At 33.7% G+C, this 26,453-nt stretch overlaps 1 protein-coding gene and 1 long non-coding RNA gene across 5 annotated transcripts in view; one reads left to right on the forward strand and one right to left on the reverse strand.

Moving 5' to 3' along the window:
* LOC128231177 (proton-coupled zinc antiporter SLC30A1-like) overlaps positions 1-26,453 on the forward strand; it is a 33,141-nt gene that overhangs the window by 910 nt on the left and 5,778 nt on the right. Inside the window, exons 1-8 of one of the 4 annotated variants that reach the window (XM_052943662.1) lie at positions 13,440-13,551; positions 18,059-18,256; positions 18,705-18,933; positions 19,159-19,374; positions 19,537-19,678; positions 24,788-24,831; positions 25,211-25,290; positions 25,884-26,066. In XM_052943662.1, the coding sequence (XP_052799622.1) occupies positions 18,080-18,256; positions 18,705-18,933; positions 19,159-19,374; positions 19,537-19,678; positions 24,788-24,831; positions 25,211-25,290; positions 25,884-26,066 (1,071 nt within the window). In that variant the 5' untranslated portion in view covers positions 13,440-13,551; positions 18,059-18,079. Of the gene's footprint in view, positions 1-13,439; positions 13,552-16,865; positions 17,091-18,058; positions 18,257-18,704; positions 18,934-19,158; positions 19,375-19,536; positions 19,679-24,787; positions 24,832-25,210; positions 25,291-25,883; positions 26,067-26,453 lie in introns of those variants that run through there. The other 3 variants (XM_052943661.1, XM_052943660.1, XM_052943659.1) reach the window with 3 other exon arrangements.
* LOC128231178 (uncharacterized) lies at positions 6,039-9,346 on the reverse strand. Its single transcript, XR_008260307.1, has 3 exons — positions 9,222-9,346; positions 8,371-8,444; positions 6,039-7,478 (listed from the first exon to the last, which is right to left on the reverse strand). It is a non-coding gene; the product is annotated as an uncharacterized LOC128231178 (long non-coding RNA).

The following is a 26,453-nucleotide window of genomic DNA, read 5'->3' on the forward strand; positions in this document are numbered from 1 at the left end:
TATAACATTAAATAAGCAGTGTTTATTGTAAATTAAAAGTGCAGATTATTGATTTTGTAGAAATGTCAAGACAGATTGTATTTTTTTTATTAGATTTATTTTAGAAAATACATAGTCAACATATATTTCTAAAAATAAGATAAAAAAATGAGGTTAAACATGTGACAACAAATACTAAACCCAAAGGGAAGATTTAAGTTTTAAAACACCAAAATCTGACATCACCAATTTTGTTGAAATGCATGCTTTATACCTCATGCACTGGAAGACACACTTGACATCTATTTAGAATGTAGGAAAATGTTAAATGCTTTTACTATTTCTTTAAAGTTTAAACTTATTGAATTTTGTTTAACATTATTTAAGCATAAAGGTTATTGTTAATTAGAGGTCTGACAGCGGTCAAAAATAGCACAAGACAGCAAGCCCTGCACTGGCAAAATGTTTTCAGGGCTTGCTCAAATTCTGAATATACATTGTAGCAGGACTTGTTAAAAAATTTGATACCAAGCAATAGTAAAATAATTCGGGCTTGTTCATCCAAAAGTCTAATTTCAATGACTGGTCTGAATTATGAATGATCAATTTTCATACAACCTCCTTTATTTGGCAAATAAATGACAATGTATAATATAATATCATGGTTGATATTATTTTGTTACTGACAAAGACCCGCCTTATTGACCTCTTTTATCTTTGGCTTACTGTCACTGAACACTTAAGTCTATCATTTCTTGTGCAAATTAATTTAAAGAATCTGGTTGAATGTTACTCATTTGATACTCACATAAAATAATTCGACTAACTATAAAGTTTCACTTTCAATATAAATTACCAATATTTTGTTGATTCCACCTACAAATGTTGAAAATAAAAAGTCAATCATTTTGGAAATTAAACATCTAATAATTTGAAAATTACTGTCAGGATTGGGTCAAAAATGATTTCAACAATTTTAATATAATAGGATTTATATCGTTATGAAGCAATAACATATTTAATACAGGGGTTTTAAATTTATCAATTGTTGGGGCTATCTAATCCATGAGCATAAGACTAGATATCAAATTTAAGCCCAAGATTTTAAATTTTCCCAAATGACATGAGTATTTATCTTGATGAATGTGTGACATCATTACATGTATGTTATTCCCTATGATATGAAGAAGTTCTGTTCCTCAGCATGATTTTGCACATCTTTCTAGCTTACAATGAATGATTAACCTGTTTAAACTTTTTGACTCATTTATGGCAGTTCTTTTTGTACTATTCAACTCAAAACATATTGTTATTTTATCTCCTTATAAATTCTTAATCAATTTTGAGCATACCTAGTATCTTTATTGTTAAATGAATAGATAGTTATCACATTACATCATCTGCATATTCATTGTCAAGTTTCCTTGAAAGGGACAAGCTAATGTTTTTCGACCAAAAATGAGTTTTCTGGTCATGCATCTGAAACCACATATAAAATAATTATTTTACTGTTTGAGACGGAGTTTGCCAAAAAAATAAAAAATTTTAGGTTTAAAAAAATAACCTGGCTGCTGTAGGACATCCCACATTAGTGTCATGAAAAAAATAGAAGACCGATACCATATCCACTCTCCAACAAGGACTCATGGTGAGCTGATGGATGTTAACCCTTAATGAATAAACTGGTCACACTACAATGTCAATCAAAGCACTGAAAGTGCTGAGGGACGGTGCCTCTGGTGTATGTGCAGAAAAATATACAGGGAGAGCTGCCTGGTTTCAAAATCGTGTCGTTGTTATCAACTATTGACAGTTTGGTTATTTCAAGAGCCAACTTTCGTCATACATGACTATTTTTTATGAATGCATGTTAAGCAAGCGATCACTTCGTACGAAGTTGCATACGAAGATTTCTGCGACCGTTTTATTAACGCTTTCTTACGTAATTACTCTTCAAAATGGGGAAGGATCGGACGAAAATGTAAACAAACTGTAGATGTGAGTATACAAAAAAAAAATCGCAAATAGTGATTTGATCTGCTTCGCTTTTTGAATAATCAAAATAGACATTTACTATTTATTTTAATAAATATAGTGGGTAGTAACATTTTGTCGACTACGGTTGCTACGGCATGGTTTGACCCGTTTAAACAGCTGTTTCCTGTGTCACATTGCAATGTTTTCAGGTTATGACACATTTCGATACCAACTATATTCATTTCCTATCACTTGTATTGTGTATAATAATTGTTATGGCGTTAACATGTTAAATAATCACATCACAAAAGGTAAATGTACTATTACGTTTGTTAATTCTTTGTTCTATTCGATTCAAAACCCCGGAAGTACAAATTTAAGAAAGAGTTTAGTTAGCGAATATTATTTGAACTGTTTCCTAAAGGTATGTAAGTTTACACGCTCAAATATGTTTTAATATACAATTCTATATACTAACCAGTATACAAATGACATTTGTCATTACAAATAGATAGACCTATTGTCAATTACAGTATCCTCTTTGTTTGTTATTGATATGATTTATTAAGTTTTTCATTGCAGGCAATCTTTTGAAAGAAAAGCTCAGTCATCTGAGATGCAGTGTTGCAGCACTGAAAAGCATTGGGTATGACTGTTACAGTGTATATCTCAGCGTATGATTAAACCAACTATTGCAAAAACTATGCAAACAGTAATCGCATGGGTGAAAGTTTTCCATATTTTCGGTCTTTTCAGGAGTCGTTTTTCTATATCGTGTAAATCCGGGGAGTTTTTCGTGGGGGTGGGGGTGGAGGGGGTACCCTAAACCCCATCATCAACATCGCGATCTACTCAAAATCGAAGATTAAACAAAGTAAAATTTTCTGGTTTCCCAATTTCGATCTATAAATAGTGTTGCCATAAGTGGTAAAATTCTGTCAGCGAAATCAGCCGAGAGTTTCCGAAAATAGTCGTTTCTTTTCGCTAAAAAGCATTGTCATTCCAATGTTCTCCGAATAACCTTGGCAGTTTCCGCGCCAACAAAAACTTGGTGGAAAAAGCCGGTTTTCGCCGAATATTTACGATCAGTATCCTTTACAACTTTAACGACATACCGCAAATTGGGGGCAAAAATAAACAATGAAATAAATCCAAATACTGCTGTCAAAATTGAACAATGAAGTTTGTAACCCCAGGGTATAATACTAAAGAGCTTGAACAGCCTGCGAAAAACAAATGGAGGTGGCAATGGCTGTCAAAAGTCGATTCGGAGGGTGTGAAATGGTTCGATTGGTAACTTGATAAAAGGACAAAACACTATTCAATATAAATCTTTAATTGTATTCTGTTTTTCATTTTTTAACTTTTATTGAATGAGTTACAGAGTTAAATGAATTCTTGATTAATGAGCAAGAATTGAAGTATTGAGGGATGTTTCTGTCAGGGGCCTTATGTACATGTATGTTGACAAAAGCTGCCAGAAATATTATAAATATACAACATAGATGGATTTGATTTATTAAAAAACAGGAAAGGCTTTGAAATGTGTTTTAAAATGCTTAATTCCTGGAGCTTCCCTGGCCAGGGCTTTGCCCTGGACCCACCAGGGGCCCTGCGGCCCCCTGGCCCCCAGCTTAATTTTTCAGTATTTTGAAAATTTGCAACTTTCACCCATGTAATCGGGGAGTAGGATTATTATTATATTTTTAGTGTTTTTACACCCAGTCTTTCAAAAACAGATGCAATTGCCATTATAACATATAATGAAGTAAGAAAATACTTGCTACTGCTTCTTGCAAACTACCGATTTTTTACCAATATATGTAATCTTAATACAAAATATCACTGTCAAGGCAGGCATTTCATTTGAATTTGAGAAATGACTTTAACAATACAAATTTGTACTGTTGTGTTTTTTTTATCTCTTAAGATAAATGTGTTCTTTTACAAGAAATATTATCAAGAATTGTATTTGAAAAAAAATGTTAGACCATTTCTTTTTTTATTTTACTAACAACTTTCACGTTTTATGGATAATAGTAAAGATTATGTATCTTCTATTTTACAGGTGCCCATCAAAGAGTGTTTCTCTTTGCCTGCAATCAGGATACATCAACTGACCTTTGAACTGTGTTTTCCAACTTGGGATTCAAACACATGCCCTCTTGGGTAGGAGAAAGTCAGACAAACACTTGTGGCTATATCACTATACTTCTTCAAGTCTTGCTCTATGAGTGATCATGATGTGAAATAAAACAAAATGCAGTCATCTTTTTGTTATATTAAGTAAGCTATGAACAAATAAAATATTTCAAACATTTTATTAATTCGTTATTTTGAAAAACAGTATGAATAAACATACATGTATACCAATAGACATACAAATAATTGGCAAAGAATGGGCACAAAAATATGAGAATATTGAAGTTGGAGATTTATTGTTAATATTGATTTTAATGTGACAGAAAATGCCCCAATTTGCCACAAAAGAATTGAATATCAAATGACAATGCTTGGATTTACAAAATTCTGCCCAAATGAGTATAGATCTGTGAGTTGATGTTTGGTATTTGTTCATAAAAGTCATGATAGTTTAAAAAAATGTTGCAAACATAAAACAGTGGAGGATCTGATGTTATGTTGAAATGATATACTTGTATAAACTATTTAAACTGTATATAAGCAGATTCTTATGGAAATATGAGCTTTAAGTATTAATTTATTTCAAAATGGTGACCTAAAAGGTTTAGTTCCTGGTATTGGTCAATGTTATATTGTTCACTTAACAGCTTGAGGTAAATGCAAGATATAATACAGTCAAGTTCAGAAACTGCTCAACAGTTATAATAATAAACCCTTCCTCTCAATATGGTGTACATTTGTGGGAAGTTATATCAAATCCTTCAAAAGGTTAGAGACATGGAGCAGACACAATTTGTTACAGACGGACAGACAGACAACTGTTGCTAAAAGAATTAGTCTATTTCAGGAGGAGACATACTTAGCCAAATGGTTCTTGAGAAAAAGTCATTAAAATAATTTATAAAAAGTACAATAAACAGGCAGTCATAAAAGTTAACATGAACACTAACTTAGGCTTAGATGAGCTGGATGAAAAATGTCTTAAACAAAATAATTGAGAAGTTGCCCAAAATGTTACAGCTACATGTAAGAAATGAGCCAAGTATCAACAAGAGATGTTTGTCCAACATTATGCCCCCCACCTGAGCGCCATGTTGTCAGGATTATATGAACAATTGAATGAAATAAGCATGGACCGAAATGACAGCTGATTAGTCACTGACATTGGATGCCGTTGAGGCAGTTATAAGATTATGACCATTCAAAGTGTGAGGATAGAGTGTGTTATGACCATGACCTTTGACTCTATGACCTCAAAATCTATATGAGTCATCAGCTGGTTTACAAAAATCTAAATGTCAAGTTTGAGGGACATGGGTTCAGGCCTTGACATGTTATCACACAGACAAGCTTTTTTCAATCAATGTCACTGTGACCTTGACGTTTGACCTGATGACCCCTAAAATGAAAGGGACTCATCTACAGGCCAGACACAACTCCAAGTCAGATTTGAGGGCCATGGGTACAGGCATTGTCAAGTTATCACTCGAAACATTTTCGCATTCAAGCAGGGTTCGAATTTAGACTCGCATACTCGCAAAATGCGAGCGACATTTGGAAATTGCGAGTGATTTTTATTCAAGCTCGCAAAATTCTGCGAGTGGCTTTTTTTGACCACAAAATGTTAAAAGGAAAGTAGAATAAACATGAACTTAATTCAGCTACGTAGTCGAGTGTAAACAGCAGGCTCTATAAGTGGCATGTTTACACTACCGGTATAAGGAAGACGGTACGGAGTCACGCTCTAGTAGGTTTTCAAAAATAGAACAAATACGGAAAAGGCCGCGTTTCATCTCGAATCTTTCCGGGATGCTCCGAGGCGTGCATAATACAAAGTTAATACGAATGATGTAATCACCTTGTGAACAATGTCAAATTATTGGACAGCTTTGTTATCAAAAAGCTGCCAGCATCAGATGAGTCTTTCCATACCCCCCAAATAGAATAAGCCATCAACAAGTTCTAGTAGTCGAGTCACTCAAGATTGATACTTTTTTAATATTCATAATATGTCTTAGGTGTTAATTTCTACTTTAATTAGACAATATTATAAGGGAATAAAGCAAATAATAAAATTGCAAGTTGATTTTTCATTTTGCGAGTTGCCTCAAATTGCACTCGCCAAATTTTGCGAGTGCTTCTAAAAGTTAAATTCGAACCCTGATTCAAGGTCACTGTGAACTTGACCTTTGACCCAATGACTTAAAATCAATAAGCGTCATCTCCTTGTCAGGACCAACTTCCATGTCAAGTTTGATGATCATAGGTTCAGGCATTGTTGAGATATCCCTGAGAGAGGATTTGTTATCTTTTTTTAATTAAAGGTTATTGTGACCTTGACCTTGGCTTGATGACCCTCCAAGTCAAAAGGGGTCATCTACTGGTCAGGCCCAACCTTTATGTCAAGTTTGATGACCATTCAGACTGAATGGCATGATTGGTCCAGGAATTGTCGAGTTTGCTTTCAAGATCACTTTGACCTTGACCTTTGACCCCTAAAATCAATAGGGGTCATCTACTGGTAAGGCCCATCCTCCAAGTCAAGTTTGAGGGCCATGGAGGCAGGCATTGTTGATTTATCCCTTGGACAACCTTTTACCATTCAAGGTCACTGTGACCTTGATCTTTGGCTCGATGAGCCCTAAAATCATCTACTGGTCAGGCCCAACCTTCATGTCAAGTTTGATGACCATACGTCCAGGAATTGTTGAGTTATCACTGACAAGCTTTGGTCTACAGACGGTACCGACCAACCGACATGTGCAAAGCAATATACCCCTCTTCTTCCAAGGGGCGCATAATAAAAAATGTCTTATTATGCACAGCAGTAATTACATTGACAGAGACATTTTTCCTTTGAAGTATATATAAATTGAGTCAGTAGCTGAGTCCTTGGATGACATAACAGTGTAGTATGTTGGTTATAATATTTGTTTCCCTTTTAAAAGATATGCCAGCATGTATAAAGATGGTCTCTTCTTCCTGTATAGAGTCAACATCAATCAAAGTCAACAGTAAATAGATTCATGTGAGTTGCATGAAGACAGAATTTTCAAGTTTAAACAATTTACAATGTTGAATTGATGTAAATAGTTGCTCAGATCACAGCAAGGGTAAACTGAATCAGAATGAATCCATTGAAGGTTTTGAAACAGTTTCTGTTTGAAGGCTGTTCAACTCAAGCACAATCCTTTGATATGAGATGGTGGCATAAACTGTTTTGTGAATTCTGTCCTTGAAAAGTCTTTGGTAGTCTCAAGTATCACCTTGAAAAACAGTTAAGATGAATTTTGTAGAGATTGGAAAGTCTATTCAGAGTATTGCTCTTTCGGTAACTTTCATTCTAGGTTCTGAAGTATTTGTGACATGGCGCTGAGTCTCTGAAACGAAAAACAAAAATTATTTAAGAGCAAAAAAAACAATGATAAAAAAAATTTGAGTACATATACAAAATATTTTAAATTTACACCTTTTAACAGTCACAGAATATTTCACAGAGCCACTTGTAAAATACGTACAATAAAACATCAGTTGTTTTCTCAGTTAAATAAAGGGCACAACTCAAAATCACTTAAAGCCGGATTTATAGACCTAATAATTAGGACCTACAGTATACATCATATACAATATAACACAATAACATTGACAGACGGCTATAATGATACCTTGAATTTGGTTCTTTGACAACAGACTTATCTGCTAGAAATCATTAAAAACCCTTTTTATTCATTTGTTTTCTTTAAGGCCGCACTCTACAGATTAACAGTTTTAATAATATTTTATCTTTTGTCCAGGAATGAGCAAATTTTGTGTAAACATCTGAAAACCAGCGATACAAGAATGCTGACAAAAGATTTTATCGCAGTTTTTCATATTTCTGTCGCAAATTATTGTTTTTGAAAAATGCATAAAACATCAATTTTTGAAAATAAATATGAAAATTTGCAAAGTGATTTTTTCAGCAGTCTTATATCACTTGTTGCTATGCATTTTCACATGCAATGTTACATATATACAGTATCCAGTGATGTGGATCATTCCATATATATGCTGCACATCTTTAATATTATAATTATAGAATGTGCATCAAACTATATGCATGATAAGCTTAAAGGTTTGTATTAAATTGCGATTTGGAAAAAAAAAATGCTACAAGCTGACTGTAAATACATACATAATGCACGATTTCACTTGATTCGCTCTTGCGGTGTATTTACTTTTATCTTGCTTATAAAAAACACAAGTAAACCGGAAATATGGAAATTTAGTTACCCATCCAGAAACCTGCAGTTCTGTGTAACAATCCGTCCCGCCTAGTTACCAGCATCTTGGATCCATGTCAAGATCTGAAATAAAAAATGAATAATCTATTTATTTACAAACAGGCTATTTTCTTTCTGAAGCTTAAAATATGGTTGACATTTTTCTTTAAATGCAAGGTGGTTTCGATTTTAATAAAACCATTGCTTGAGCTCATGTAGTCATCAGTCCTGGGGTTCAAGATCTGAACCTGTCCCACTTTTGCACCCAGGTTTACCGTACTAATATTATACTGTTCATGAGTGTGTCCCAGTACTATCCCACAAAGGTCAGATTGTTTGCAAATTAAGTTATCAGGAACAGCTTGTCGAGCTGGTTGAACAATTCAACTGCAAGCTTTAAGTTATTTTAAGTTCTAAGGGCCTGTGAGCCAAATTGATAGAGCACAAACTTGCAAACAGGGAGTCCCCAGTCCAAGTCCCATTACTAGCTGCAATGTTTTCAGAACCGCAAGAAAATTGAAAAAAAATGTAGTTTGGGACAAACAAGTCTCCCAACTGTGACCAATAGAGCTTATGCTTACCTTCTGGCTGCTCTGGATATTTTAAAAAAATACTTTTTGACCCATCCCACCCCCTGCATCCCCACCCCCAGGCAACTTTTAAATTTATAAGCTTCAATGTTGATTTAGAATTTCTGAACACTATTAGAGACATGATAATCTTGTAAATATAAGTCAAAGCAAGTTATTGAAAAATGATAAAAACTTTGACAGATGAAATGACAGATCAGTGTACACTGTCATAAAATCAGTCTGTTTTTAGCTTGTTTGTTTTTCTCAAAACACCGTAAAATTCAAATACCATGAGTCTAATGGTTGGATAGTATTTCAGTCTTTATTCCAGTGTTCTTATCACAACAAAACTCTTGAAATGCATCGAAATAATAGCATTTTGTTTTTCAAAACATTTTGACAGTCATTCGGAACTCCTCGGACATTTTTTTCAAAAACAACCTCGGATGTATGCCGGTACATCAGTTGAAGTAGTTCATATTTGTTTGAATTACCGGTATATCGTTAATTAAATTTAGTGTTTTAGAGTTGTATTTATTGATCTAAGTTTAAATTGATTACCAGTGAAGTGTATTATTGCAAACATAAATAAGATTCCCGAGAGTTAAGACATAAAGTTTAACTGCTAAATAAAATTACTACGCGATCTACTTGCAGCGGACTTAAACATACCTCTTTTTGAGTATGTAAACCGTCCAAATACATCCGAGGTTGTTTTTGAAAAAAATGGCCGAGGAGTTCCGAATGTTTGACAGTTGGCGCGAGGTTGCGTCCCCTGAAAATTTAGTCAAAACGGCGTCTTAACGATTTGTTAATTTACTCACCGGTTTGCAGATTCCACAGTCATCTTCTGTCTTGAAATTGGTAGTTGGTTTTGTTGAAATACGCCATAATAAATGAAAGATCGCCAATATAGAATATTTCTGTTTATGTGGCGGCCATTTTTTAGTCTACGAAGTTCGTATGCCACCCTAAGAGCTTTTGTAGAAATTTTCGTAGATCTACGAAGAAACAGTAGTCCACCTAAATGGCCGTCAACGAGTCTTTTGACGATTTTTTTTAATATGGCAGACTCGTTCACCATCCCAGCAAAAAGTAGCAAGCGGTCCTTGCTCAGAGAATCCTCGCGTCCACAATTTTGAAATTATCTCCGTTATAAATTCAAATTTCTACGCAAATATTATTGCCTACTATTAAACACATATTAAGTTATGTCAGTATGCCCAAAAAAACATGTTATGTTATCATAAAACACTTACAAGTGTCGATTGTTAATCAAGTATCCCGATATCGGTAAATCTGGGACAAATCTGACTGGTTGTGTACATGTATAACGGTATTCGTGACCCATAATATATTAATGTGAAAATAACAACTCTAATGACAAATTAAATCCAGTTCAGATCACTGTCAGATAAAAATTGAAAAACTTTGTCATTATTATTCAACATCAATGCATATTATTACAGTATATCATTTCGCCCGTTGTTAAATGGTAGAGAGTTGTAGCGTTACAGGGATACATAAGAAATGACAAAATAAAAAAAAAAGTATCCCTGATCGCTCATTATTGTAGCTAGAAGAAACGGGTGCTTGTTCGTACGAAATTCTTAATAAAACGGCTGAACAGCCTGAGATACATCGTACAAAGTTCGTAAGCAAAACAGACTACGTAAGAAGTTTAATAAAACTGGCCCTTATTCTAGTACAGCTTGGAGTCCGAATTTATTCCAGCAAGTAATTTGGTTGGTGCCAAAAAAAGCAATAAGTCCAATGTCATTAAATGTAACGGTCAGCTCGCGCAGGAAAAAATCAAGATAAAATAAATCATGCATTCTTAAGTAATGTATTTTAAACATATCCTTTGTGCTTTAGAATTATAGGTTTATTGCATAATTATTAATGTTCTTGTAAGCTATTGAATATTATTGGTGTTTTAAGCATTGAAAAACCGCACTCTTTCTTTGACCGAGACAGGCGGTAAATCGGTTTGTAACTTTTCAGCCGATTGCCCCTACTATGAACGCTGCCCTGAGCGGGCACCGTCCAAAAAACTTGTTTTTTTAAAATTGTGGACTTCAAAGACAATATTTGGGCATAAATCGCCTTTTGTTAAAGGGTTCTAGCCAGTATCTTAGTTTTAACACTCCTAATGATTTGCCACACTTTATTTCGTAATAAAAAAATCTGTAAAAAGTGCATTTTACATACCATGAAAAAGTTACTTAAAACTTAAAGGTGTTGCTTTTATAGTTTTTCATTCATCATTTTTTTCAGTAATTCATTAATTGCAATGTATAATTATTACTGATTGAAAATTAAAAGTGAGTCTGACTGAAACTTGATTCTCAATAATTTGGAAATGGAGGTTGATGCAAAAAATGCTATCTTTATCATGACATAGTTACATTAACATTCAACTCAAGTCTTTTAATCACTAAATGCAATTTTGCTTTGTATATTTTTTTAAAAACAACTAATTAAAACCAGTTCAGTGAAGTGATAAATTAATTCACTGAGAATGAAGAACCCTGTGTGCAAAGAACTTAGCATTTCAAGCCTGGTTCACTGAAAGATCTTGGCTGTGCATCCACCAAAATCATACCAGTTAATTTTATATCAAATGCTACATCTGTAGCCTGATGATCAACTTCCCACATCAAAGAAATCCGACTGTGGTCATCAGCAACTTGGCATCTACTTTGCACTATGAACTAACTCAGGCTCATATCTCTGCAAAGTATCCATACATTTACAGTTTGGTTTGCATTGGTTTAACATTAACCAACCAATTTTGATCATATACTTTCACAAAGATTGCACACTTACAAATGAATCTTTTTGAAAGTTCGAAAACTTACTGTTACAAGACTGCTTTTGGGGTGGTACATATTTACTGTCTCTTCATTGCAAATTGACACTATGAACAAGATTTATTAACTGATTAAATAGAATGCTTTGCTTTATTTAGCAAATTTAGTAATCATTGTGCAGAAATTCCGTTTTACATCAAAAACATTGCATGCATATATACATTAATAATAATTATTATTATAGGACAATCCCTGACATGTACATGTTAATTATTCTTCCTGTAATTCGTAATTGTTATCATAAGTATGTGTTAGTTTATGTTTTAAAGTTTTATTTGCATCACATCCAGAAGGCCATGGCCCATGTGGACAAATATCATATTCAGTATTTACAGGTGAACACCTATACAACAAAATAGTACCATTGGTATAACCAAAATTAACTGTATGTTCAACAATATCGAAACGTCAAGCAATAAAGCAAAATACTAAAAATAAGTTTGACATTTTTACTTTCTTTACATTGTGGCAGTTTGATAAATGACTTTTCTGATAGTTTACGAATTCATTGTGTCAAACCTCAGACTTCTAGTGCAGCAGTTCTTGGAGAACTGGGTAGATATCCATTGTTTGTTAAATGTAAGGAACGTGCACTAAGGTATTGGTTAAAAATAATGAAAAATACTGATAACCCTATATATATGTATTATTCAGAACAGTTACAAGTTGTACACTTAAATAGAAATAATTCTTGGGCTTTTGCTTTAAGAACATTGTTAGACAACATGGGATTCAGTGATACCTTCACAGCTTTCAATAATGATGTTAATTACTTACCTCTGTTCAAACAAAGATTGTATGACCAGTACAAACAGGAGTGGAACACAACTGTAGCTAGCCAGTCAAAACTAGATTTTTATAGACTATTTAAAAGTGAGCTTAAATTTGAAAAATATATTGATGTTATTAATGATGATTATATTAGAACAGAAATGTCGAAATTACGTTTGTGTTCTCACTCTTTGGAAATTGAAACGGGCAGATATCTAAATATTGATAGAAATGCTAGACTTTGTAAATGTTGTAATTTGAGAGTAGTAGAATCCGAATACCATTTTATTTTATGCTGCCCACTTTATCGTAATTTAAGACTAAAATATTGTATAAATGTAGCATTCCCGACTATTCAAAAGTTTATTAAGTTAATGTCGTGTGAAAAATCAAAAACAATTAGAAATGTTTCTAAATATATTCATCATGCTATGCTAAATAGACAAGAACAGCTTGATAATATACCTGCTTCTTAACTTTTGCTTAATATCTATCTATATGTTCTTTAAAAACATGTACTCCTTATAACTATATATGTAATTGTGTTGTACAAAATATCATTCGGCCGTCTGTACAATGTTAAATATGTTTAATGGCCAAAGGTATTGTTATATGCCGATTTGTCAATAAACTTTGAAGTTGAAGTTGAAGTTGTATTATGGATATTATAAAACACTTCTGTGAAATAAGATTATGTAAATGCCAATGATAAGATGAAATAGATTCTGTTTATTCAATTGGATAGCATAAACAAATTGGGATAAATTTTATTCGGAAAGCATGAATCCAACATTTTTTCCAAAGATGTAAGCGGCCAACAATTGCATGCCCAATGGCTGAATCCCACCATCCATGTTGTTTCAATAGATGGACAGAGTAAACAAAAGTGTCAAACATCTTTATGCTACAATAAAACAAGGTTTTTAGTGTTAATAAAGCAATATGACATGTCAATAGTGCCATGCACAATCTGTGGTAAGATTAAGATCAAGAAATAATATTACATTGTGTTTTGTTAAGGATATCAACCTGATAGGCACCTTCAGCCAAACTTTTTTAAAGTACAGTGTATCTGAAGTACAATAATGTAAAAGTTGTCTACCTTGTAAGTCATGACCCCATATTATTTGGTATCATATGAAAGACTTTAATGTGTGTAGGAAAATTATATAAATATCATACTGATAAAGATACTCCAACATGCATTTGGCATTCAAAGATTGAAAAATGTTCATGTCATTTTATGTTGAAAAAAAGAACAAGAATACAAACTGCTATATTTTTTTTTGTATAAATGTACATTGTATTTTGAATCATTTTTAAGATATTAGTATCCAGTAAGTAATACCCTTTCAACTGATAACAAAATTATATGGGGTCATGAGGCATCAAAATTAATCATTACGGCCAATTGCAAGATAAAGCGTTAAACCTTATTGAACATCAGTGACCAAACTTCATTGAACATTAGTGACCTTAAATAGACAGTAGTGAAAAGTTACAAGAATCATCTGTACCAGGTATATACTGCTGATCGCCTATAATCACTCTGACACTCATATAAAGTTTAAATTGATTGGAAATACTTTTAGATATTGTTCTGTAAGTTCGACCTTTTAACTATTTCTGACCACCATTTATGAACACAATTATCAAACTTACATTGATGCAGCCACTTTAACAAACAGGTATGGAGGAGTTTTAATACTATCATTATGAATAAGCATGATTGAGATTTACCATTGTGTATGGAGTCTTAAAGATAAAATGTCATGTCAATATGTGTATGTTAAGATACAGACATTTTTTTCAATAAAAAATTAGGACTGTTGTTTACAGAAATCATAATTGTGTCACAAACACTCAAAAAAGTGTCACAAACATTTGAAAAAAGTGTGTGTCACAAACATTTAAAAAGGGTTACATCTGGAACACACAGTCAACAAACTTGCCGGTAATGTAAGTACCACACAGCCATGCTTCTTTTTTAATCTTTCCTTATTAATTTAGGTCACAAGATTGTGAATTTGGCTAAAAAGGCAACTGTTGTGAATTCTTATTATTATTCTTGTTAACCATTAGTCACATCAACTTAAGAATATTTTTAACTGCAGATAAAAGGGTTTTTAAAATTTAAATAAGGTTTTATTTAAATAGCATTATTTTATTTATTTCAGAAAATGTTTACTAAAAAAGTAATGGTTTAAACTTGCTTACCATTCAATGCAGCCATGCAGCAGTGTTGAAATATGTCAAAAATATAGTGATATCTAGAACAAAAGGGGTTTACTTTAAGTGTTTCTCTAAAATAGTTATAAGCATTGAGCAATTTCAAAAGTCATTTTACAAAAAATATACATATTACAAGAGTATAGATCATAGTTGTACTGATAAGAATTTCAAAGTCAGACCTAAATAATTAATTTAAATAATGATACAAGCAGCAATGATAATGTATGGTCCTTGATTGTCTGCAATACAGTCATGTAGAAACTGGTTTGTGTTGACCGGGTAGTCCTTCATCTCGTCATGCACGTATGACCATATTAATGCAATTAGTTGCACTAACTTGTAAGAATAAACTGTTCGCATTAATAATGCTCTATTCTTGTATATATTGTCACTTTATAAATGTCATCTTAAACTCAGTAAGCATATTAAGATTGTTTACTGCATACTGTATTTCATTTTACTTCGTTTCATTCATTTTTCCCAAAGCAACATTTATCTGATTCACATGCTAGATTTAACAGTTATGATTAACAAAAAGATAAAATAAGTGTTCGAGTATTAAGTATAGGTTGTTGTTGATTTTGCTGGTCTTTATAGAAATTAAGCCTTCAAGTCTAGCGCAGTGAGGTGAACATTAAGTTTTATAAAGACCTCCAAATAAATGATATTGTATAATGTATATTATGATGGTCGAAATCATTTTTTAACTAGTTGCAAGGCAATATTTTTAAAGATAAACTTTTAAATTTCATATTAATTGATGTTGTTGCGTGACATACTGGCCATTCACATTAAAAATTGAAATGAAATATATATGTATTATAGTTAGTCTGATTATTTTGTGATGTGAGCGTCATTCTTTTGAAGCAGTGTTGTTAGAAGTATGTGGATGTTGCAATAATGCGTTTCTGCTGATTACACAATAATTTAAAATGCAGAACTACTTTTGTTGTGATTCTGACTTTAAATACTATTTTTGAATCACCATAAAAAAGAGCTGTGCACGCAGATGACAGTGGATAAGTTGAAGTTTTCGGTCCAAAACGACTAAGCCAGTAAAAGATATAGAAATTGTAATATACATTAACATTCATGGGTCATTCACAAATTCAAAACTACATCCAATGGGTCATAAAAGTGTCTTGGTTACCATGAGACTAGCTGCTATTTCCGCTACGCTGATCACTCTATAGCCTATCTGTTAATTAGCAGACGCTTGTAATCGGTCCAATCACGTGTTTTGGTATAAACAGAAGACACGTGTTAATTATCTGCCTACAGCTTTCCTGATAAGTGTTAAAATCGGTCCATATTTCTACATGGCAATATGCTATATGTCGTCGTCGATCATTACAAGATATCCGTTTGTTGATTACAAAACGGTTAAATTTAAATTGTTATAAAGAACCATTGCTGGTTAAAAACGGCTTTAATAATAAATGCATGTCATTGTAAATCCGTGAAAGCATTAAAATACCGAATTAATTAACGTAATAATATAATTATAGGATATCAACAGCGATACGCTTTATTAACTACTCGTACAGGAATGACGTCACCATTACGTCATATGTACTTCCATTGTGTGGAAAATTCTCAATAAAAAAAAGTTCTTATGATTGATAGACATGTTTTCACATGCTCAATACACTGTAAATCAAAACTATCATTATTCCTGAAACTTTTTTACCTTAAGTATCTATTCTTGCTTGATTTATCATTTAGAGTAGAGATTAAAGCATAAACCGCTGCCCTATAGTTGAAAGGTCATTTTGGAAGAACTGTCATGGCGGACGGTGCAATTTTTAGAGTTTGTTTTTCAAGGGGAGTGATTCTTCTTAGGAATAACTTGACCCTCCTTTTTTATTGGCTTAAAATGTAAGGTTATCATAGCCTGCATTCGCTCGAAATGCCTTTAAATGTTGTCTAAAAATTATAATTTTACATTGAATTATATAGGGAAAAACAATGGTGATGTGTAACCTACATAGTCTGACAGCTGCATTCGGAACTCCTCGGCCATTTTTTTCATAAACATCAAAAATGGCCGAGGAGTTCCGAATGTGACAGCTGAGTCCGCCGCTTACGTCATATATATTCTTGTTTGAAACGCCGCAGAACTCGATGAGAATCTCATTTGAATTAAACTTGTATCAATGACTATCCGAATCGGCTATGCTGGCTCTAGAGCCCTCTTACAAACTGCCACATCGCAAAAAATATTGACAGAAAAGACGTCGCGAAAATGTATGACATTTCTATAAAATCGGACTATTGAACAGGTCTTTCTTTTTGGGGGGGATTTTTTTTTTGGGGGGGGGGGGTCGTCGCCGGGTCCGGACCGACTGAAGTTCCAAAGTTTTAGAAGCCCTGCTTTCATGCATACATTGAAATATGTGACAAATGTGTTTGAATGTTTTCTCTTTGAAATATGCCCATAGATTAACCGATGCAACCTTTGTCTAACCAATTTTGAACAGCTTGATGCATGTTGTCTAATACTTAAAATCCCATAAAGTTTTCTCTAAGTTTTAAATTTTCTCATAAGGAAAACTTCATTTACATTCACTCGGCTTATAGATAATCTCATATTCCAAAGCGTTTTAAGGGATACAATATACTGCAAATATTGATGTGAAACATACAAGTTTAATCATGAAAGAAGTTCAATAACTCTTTTCAGCAATTTGTTAGAACTAAATACATTTGTCTTTTTAGAACAGCATCAAAGTTCATATTGCAGAAACAATTGATTTCTGTAATATTTAGAATGGCTTTTCACGGCCAAAGGCTTTTGCACTGCCAAAACAAACAGCAAAATGAAATCACAACAAATATTACAGATTTATTTTTATTTTTATTTGTTCATGTCATTGCCCTTTTTAGCTCATAAAAATCACAGCATTACAGGTATGGTCATCTCCCAAACTGATTCAAGAGATATGACTTGTATTTCACACGTTCATTCCTGATATTTGTTAAATTTAATGACTCTTCACGGATTTCTTTCGAAGTTGTGTCAGTACTATTTCCCTTTTTTCACTTTAATATCTTTTTGTTAAACAGCATCCAGCTTTAGCTTTTGCTGTATTACGATTTTATACTGAAGGTCAAGAGAAACATTATGGTTGTGTACAATTGTTGCCGAGCAAATGCAATTTGATAACACTTAGTTCTTACTCAGTTTAGTTAACTTTACCAAAAGGCTTCCAAATACAACTTGTATTATAGCTACTGTTTTGGTTTGCAGACAATATAATAGAATATCAAGATGGGTAAATTGGGCACAAAGACATGTCGGCTGTTGACGATGCTGGGGCTGACAGCCTCTTTCTTCCTGGTGGAGATCATCGTTGGATACATCACAAACTCAATCGCCCTTGTGGCAGACTCATTCCACATGCTGTCAGACGTCGTGGCTCTCATTGTGGGCTTTGCATCAGTGCGGGTATGTAGTCAAAGAAGTTGTGCATTTAATAACAAAGAAAATACACATACAATTTTTAACATGAATTTTATGCAGACAGATAGATGTAGTTATTTTAGCAACAAATGAAACTAAATTTATTTCACTATACATGACTAAACATCAAATTTAGCATATATTTTGTAAAGTTTGCTGAATGTATGAAATTGTTCTAAAAGAAACATTAGCCCGGCACGTCTAATAGGGGATTTACAGTACTCTATGTCCCACAATGTTGCATTAATGTGACATTTGCAGTCTTCCAGGCTGTCATATTGTTGCCACTAAGGCGCCAAAAGGGTTAATTGAAACAAATTGTAACATCTCAATGGAAATACAACAAATTTATTACATATAAATACATTCTTGAATGTTTATCAAAACGAATGTACATGTATAACTTTTTAATTAAATTCCACCATCTACATAGATCTCTAAGTGGCGTACCAAGAAGAACACCTTTGGATGGGCGCGGGCAGAGGTGCTCGGCGCCATGATAAACTCTGTGTTTCTGATCGCCCTGTGTTTCTCCATCATGGTGGAGGCCCTGAAGAGACTTGTAGAGGTGGAGAAGGTGGAGAACCCCAAGCTGCTTCTGATCGTGGGTGCAGCCGGCCTCGGCATCAACCTTATTGGACTCCTCCTCTTCCATAACCATGGTATAAAAAAAGCTTTATTCCTAGACTGGATGTGTTAAAGCTTTAAACAATGTATTTTGAATGAATAGGTAGTCATTCAAGTCTGTAAGAATATAAAGTTAAGTTTTGTTTATTGCAATATTTGTACCGGTACTATTTAGTAAATTATTTCTGTAAATCATGATACTGTCACACATGTCAAGAAATCAGCACTAGGATAAATAAAACTTCATCTATTGTTGCCAGGTCACAGCCACGGTGGTGGGGGTCATGGGCACAGTCATGGAGGGGGGAAGGGGGAGCCCAAGGACGGACAGAAGCAACACATGGTTGCAATGAAGGAGAGCGAGTCACTTGTAGAGGGACACATTGCCAATGGGGCAACTGGAAACAGCTCTGCAGAAAGCGATTCGGAGGCCGACCATGATGATATCATCATGGAGTTTGACAGTGATAGAATGTGTAAGTTGTTGATGGTAGGTCTTAAAAGTACACAGAGCAGATAGAGAATGCAGTCAATGCTAAGACTTACCAAAAGACATTGCGTTAGATTTTGGTAATTTAGAAAAATATCATTGTTATTAATACCCATTATTACTTTTATTTCATTCTTCAATACCTCAGCTTCCAGCTCACAGTTAAACATGCGTGCTGTGTTCCTGCATGTGCTTGGAGATGCTCTCGGTTCAGTGATTGTGATAATCAGTGCTCTAGTCATCTGGTTCGTTGAAGGAGACTGGGTTTACTATGTTGACCCCGGAATGAGGTAAGATTGGCAATACCGTTTAACCTCAATAAATGCGTTTTGCCTGGAATTTTGAAAAGCATATTTCACTTTCTTTGGCAAACAAAATAGATGATATGCAAGTAACTTACAAAGTTTTTGGTGTTTGCATGATTGTTTTTAGTTCACAATTAGCAAGCTGACTGTTGTCATTTTCATATAATAATAAAGTAACAATGGTGCTGCATTGGCAAACTTGTCTGGAGCATAACTTTAAGTCTTCAAGGTATTGACTTCAAACTTCATATACAGATACATCTCATAAAGGCCCTTTGTTCATTTACATACTTATTATTCAGAGCATAGCTTGAAAAGTCTTTGAGGTATTGACCTCAAACTTCATATACAGAAAGATCTTGTTCAGCACTTTGATTGGTTGGCAAAAGTTTCCAATGTGATCAGACATTTCCGAAGCTTATTATTTGTCTTAAGTCAAGTATTGTCAAGTCAAGTCAGCAATTTGTAATCAAAAAATCTGGTGAGCATCGGGAAATATGTGATGGGAGAAATTGTTTTTAGAGTGGCTGGTTAAGGAAGGTGTCTTTTAAAAATGAGTGGCTTGATGACCAGTTTATTGTGTAAGCATGCATCAATAATTGTACCCCATAGATCTGTAGAAATGTTTGGTTATCAGGATCAATTCCTCAAATGTTGTTATGTCCATTAAAGGGGCTCATCTGATCATATATTTAACAAAGATATATCTGATAACTGTGACATTATGCCTACAAACACTGTCACCAAGCGTCACCATGAATCAGTATACAGTTTTATGGTTATTTGGGGAATATTTATCCTAAGGTGGAGGGGATGACATCTAAACTGTTGCTGGAGGCAAAGGCCAAAGGCACCAGTTCAGAATTGAATCCCTGACACCAAGGGACAATAGTTTTGACTGTCACTCAAATTACCTTGCAACAACCTAATGTTAATGATATGCTGTCTAAATGTAAATTATGAAAATTCAATTTACATCATAGTGTGAGAGGGTAACAGTTCATACTGTTGACCCTGGAATAGTTTAATCCAAAACAAATTGATAGCTTTCATGTAAAACAGAAAAAATAAGAGATTTGTATTTATATAACTGATTGTGTTACAATAATTGAGAGTTTTTGTTTGCTCAAGATATAAGCTTGATCTAGACATTATATCATGTGCATACAGAGACTATTATCTGATCATGATGAAACTTGGTGAGTGATTAAACTGTATGGACATGATATCTTGTTAAGTTTTATTTTGAGATAATTCGCCCTTGTAACACAAGAGTTTGGCCTCTATTACATAAAAAATAGAATAAGGTTTATTTCCTGTGCAGACAATAACATTTACTATATAATAATGATGAAACTTGGTAGGAGCGTTCATGGGCATAATATCCAAGTTTAACTTGAATCTGAATGTGATATAAAGCTCTGCAGCTACAAGCGAGTTGTTGCCATTCTACATGAAGAAAAAGTATGTTTATTTCTTGTGCAGGCAATGTTTTGTGTATCATATAAACAAAGTCTTAAATTTTCACAACGGCTAAGCTCATTAATCATCAAAATTGGTATAATACTTTTTTTTACCATGTAGGGCATTCGTGAAAGGTGACAAATCCAATCAAGGGAATACTTATTCAGTGTTCAATCACCTCACCTATCGTCTTCATGACACTGTTTGATCTTTTTTAACACCAAATGCATGTCTCTATCGTCATAATTGGAAGATAACTAATTACAAGATTTACAAAAGGTATTGGGTGAAGTGATTTAAAGCTCAAATTATGTGTCCATATTTTTTCATTATGGCGTAAGTTGATAAGAGATTGTCACTACAGAAAATGCAGCGTAATTATTATAAAATATCATACCTAACATAAATGTGTCTCTTCTTTTTGTATAAAAGATGGTTAAGTCTGAATATCACTGTAATTTGATAAATATCCTGTTTTATGAAGTGAGCGGTCCATATCATATGTTTGGCCAGTCCGGGCCTCGCCAAAAATGTGATATGGACCGCTCACTTCATACAACTGGTAAGTGCAGCTTGCTATTTTCACAACTGTGAAAGTAAACAAAGAAAAAAATAACCTTATAAGCTTTGTTCTATGTAACACATCTTAAGCGCTTCAAAAATTTCAATGGTATAAAATGTTCTGTATCATATACTTCGGGTCATTATGGCATTATAAGGACCAGCCAGTCAGCACTGGAAGGTACATTGACCTTGGCTAACCCCTCAGTCCATATAAAATGTAGGTGGCTGACTGGCTGGTCCTATAATGTTATATGACCCTCAGTGGTGTGTAATATTTCTTAATTAGGGACGACAACGACAATTGTCTGAGTACGTGAGTACTAATTCACTGCATGAGTATAAAAAATGTTTAAAATTCACCAAATACACAATATAGAGATGTTACAGTACTGGCGCGTTGCCAACAAGACCCTCTTATCCCCGCTATGTACACAATTGACCAATTAAATGACAGTTTTTGTGAGAGTATATAAACTGTCAACAAAAGGCCCTAATTTGCAATTAGCACTGATGTCATTTAGCAAAGTTTTGAAACAGAACATTGGTATTATAAGTATTTTTTTGTGTCGCCTGAAAAGACGACATATAGGGGTTACTTTCGGCGGCGGCGGCGTCTGCGTCCCATTTTCGCTTGTTTGGGGTATATCTCCTAAACTATTAGTGGTGTCAACTTGAAACTTCATATGTACATAGATCTAATTGAGGGCAAGTGCAGTGCACAATAACAGTAACTCTTGCTTTCTTAGTTTTAAAATTATTGCCCTTTGTTAATTTTCATGCTTAAAGTTTTGTCCGGGGCATATCTTGAAGAATATAAGAGGTATCAACTTGAAACTTCATAGCTAGACAGATCTCATTGAGGGCAAGTGCAGTGCACAATAACAGTAACTCTTGCTTTCTTAGTTTTAAAGTTATTGCCCTTTGTTAATTTTCATGCTTAAAGTTTTGTCCGGGGCATATCTTGAAGAATATAAGAGGTATCAACTTGAAACTTCATAGCTAGATATATCTCATTGAGGGCAAGTGCAGTGCGCAATAACAGTAACTCTTGCTTTCTTAGTTTTAAAGTTATTGCCATTTGTTAATTTTCATGCTTAAAGTTTTGTCCGGGGCATATCTTGAAGAATATAAGAGGTATCAACTTGAAACTTCATAGCTAGATATATCTCATTGAGGGCAAGTGCAGTGCACAAGAACCGTTACTCTTGCTGCCATATTTTTAGAGTTATTGCCCTCTGTTAATTTTCTTGCTTAGGTTTTGTCCGTGGCATATCTCGTAAACTATAGGAGGTTTCAACCTCAAACTTATTCCATAGGTATATCTGATTGAGGGTTCAAATGCCACCTACACTTGAAAGTTAAATGGCAACATCATTGTCTATAAATGAATAAAATGCCAATCTAACAGCTATAATGTCGACAGTAAATAATTCGTCAGGCGACACATCCGACTCGCGGAGTTCTAGCTTGCTTTAAACATTGTATTGTTTTATGCTATAAAAATATGGAATGGAATGGACTTCTGACACACAATTATATTGTTTACAAATAAGAGAGTTTTCACCAAACAGTGGATGTCGGACTCCACACACTTTGACCAGCCCAATTGCATTCATACCCCACAATTCATTCCTTAAACGAAGAACTGTTATGACCAGTGATTTGTTAGTACCTCTGGGGTACAGGCTGATGGTGAATGTTCTAAACCCCGCGCCAGTCCATCAGTAAACATGGGAAAAAAAGGTAAAGCAGGGGCAGGGGCATCGAATGCAAGTTCAATTGATATTGACCCTCAAGACAATGAGTCAAGCTCTGAACCGACTATGACTGATATTATGTCATTTTTGAAAGAAATAAATGGTCGTGTTAAGGGGATTGAAAAGCGACTGGATTCGCTTGATGTTTTAGAGAAGCGTGTAGGCAGTTTTGAGAAAGAGGTAGCAAAAATATGGAATTTTGTGCAAGATCAAGCTAAGGGGGTCGGGGAGAGAGTGGCGGTGATTGAGGACAAAACGGAGAGTGTGGACTTTAACCTTGGAATTGCTGTGGAACGTATACAATCACTGGAAAAACAACAAATCCTTCTTAAAGATGAGTTGTGCTATATTCAGTCACAGTCCATGAGAAACAATCTTATTTTTGGCATATATTTTTTTTTACCTATGGACAATTATTCATATCTACGTATAGACATTGCCTGTATCGAATCTGTATTATGTGACATGTTGAATTCACGTTATATAAATGTATTTATATTGTATGACTATGTACCTTGTTGGTATACGTCGAATAAAATTATGTTCATTATGTTCATGTTCATGTTCATGTTAATGGGCATTTTTTTGCAATGATCATCACAATGTATTGGTTGATATCAATTTTTAGGAATAATGAACATTAAGAGGTAAACAAACTATATTACAGAATGAATAATTCTGAAATAATATTTTGATCAACTAAACATATATTGCAATTAGTTATGCCACTTGCAAAGTCCAGTGTGGAACAAAGTCAAACCAGCAGACGTCAGCAAGTCGTGTAATTGTATGCTGTGTGATGTCAAGTTAGCATATAATGGTGGCACTGCAAGCAGAAAATTGTTCAATATTATGCAGTGGTAGTTATTCTGCTTATTCGTATGTTATGCTATTCAATTTTGTTCATTTTATTTTTGTTCATCATTGAGTGTAGCTCATATGCTACTTTAATGACATGTAATTTGTTGACGTTAATATTGTTTACTTCTTCGCATGGCATGTGATATATTGAAGTGTCAAATATTTAAGTATAAAATAAAATAGAAAGGACATATTAAAAGAATGAAACAACATTTTTTTCTCCATTTTTCTGTTACAGTTCATAATTACATAACAGCAGACTTATTTAAAGATAAAAATGGCCAATATATACAAACATGAACTTGTCCTCTGGAAAACCAATTCAGGTTTTCTGAATACCGGTAATCAAAAACCTGAGGACTGGATCGAAAGATTGTACTCGAGTAACAGTTTTATAACTTGTTGCCATCCCTATTATAAATGTAATTGATATGTCTCTCTATTTCAGCGTGGTCATGGTCTGCATCATTTTATCTACAGCCATTCCACTGTGTAAGTATAAGCAAGTGGTTTATCAAATTGCCAATTAAATCTTAGATATTATTTTCATATTAAAGTAAGAAATCACATTTATTATATGTTTTCTAATGTATTATATGTTTTGTAGAGATTTATCAGTTGTTATCATATAATAAAGAGAAGAAAAATGTTTGTTTCAGTGTAAGATTGCAAAATAATTTACTTCGTGACCACCAGAAGTAAAAATGTCATTGGTGGCTACACCACTCCTGAAATAGAGCTTTTGGTGTGCTAACTTAGTGTAATATATTGGGATCTTACACTGAACCCATCAATTATCCTCTATTATTTAGGTATGAGAAAATGTACACCTAATTATTTCAATGTGAACATTTATATCTTCTGCTTGCAGTGAAAGAAGCAGGCATGATTCTCCTGCAGACAGTTCCCACACATATACAGATCACTGACATTAAAGAAAAAATTGAACAAGTAAGACTATTCATACTTGTGTACATAAACAGGTGTTTTTCTTTGTGCTCCCTGTTGTATTTTCCTTATATCACTTTAGTTAGTTATACAATTGGTTTGGTAGAAAATAATCCTTTCGTGAAACAATAGCTTACATTTAATCCTACGCTCTTAGACATTACTTCATTATACAAGTAAAATTAATTAGTTTGGTATTTGTGAAAACATTTTAAATTTATTTTAAATGCTGTAATTTGAAAACCTCTGCTTTCGTAGAACTTCATTTGTTTATTTATGTAATAAATCCTCATACCAGGAAATAATGATTGTTGGAAAAGATATCCGTAGGTACATGTGCGTACTTTTTTTTTATGTAAATGTTTTTTATATTTCCTATTGCAAAATAATTCAGAAGAACAAGTAACCATAAATTATGTAAGAAAGAAAATAATTATGATGTGACAGCTAAGAAAAGTTTTGTTCATTAGTTATAAAAAGAAAACATTTTCACTTGTGCACAATATGGCCACTTATTAAATACTAGAATAAAAAAACAACAACAACATCTGTTTGAAATAACTGACTAATTTATTCAATAATAATACTGTGATTAGATGGATGGAGTTCAAGCAGTGCACGAGTTCCACGTGTGGCAGTTGACAGGGAACAGAGTGATAGCCTCCGCCCATATCCGCTTTCACAACCTATCAGAGTACATGACCATCGCAGTCAGGATCAAAACCCTCTTTCATAATGCTGGCATACATTCCACTACCATACAACCAGAGTTCACAGAGGTACAAGTGCCTTCTCATTTAAGATATAGGAAATTTGCCATGGATTTTTCTGTCAAGGTGTAGAAAATCTTAAAGGTTTTCAAGATTAAAGGTGTAAAATAAAAAAAAAATCATAAAAATAACTATGAAATGGTTATAATACCATACTTAAAATAGTTTTAACCAGGTTTCAACAAAAAAAAACTGGTCATTAGAATGGGATTTCATTTGGCTAGCATTGATGGATATGAATGTTGATGTCTAGGTAGCTTAAATGTGAAAAGCTAGCTTGGGATTGCTGTTAAGGGGGTTGGGGTCAAGGTCACTGTAACTAAAAATAAAAAAATGGTTTCCATCCAATAATTTCAGTTAGAAAAAATGGAAAGTAATGAAAGTAAGTGTCTAGGT

This window comes from Mya arenaria, chromosome 4, assembly GCF_026914265.1.
Source record: "Mya arenaria isolate MELC-2E11 chromosome 4, ASM2691426v1".
Lineage (NCBI taxonomy): Eukaryota > Metazoa > Mollusca > Bivalvia > Myida > Myidae > Mya > Mya arenaria.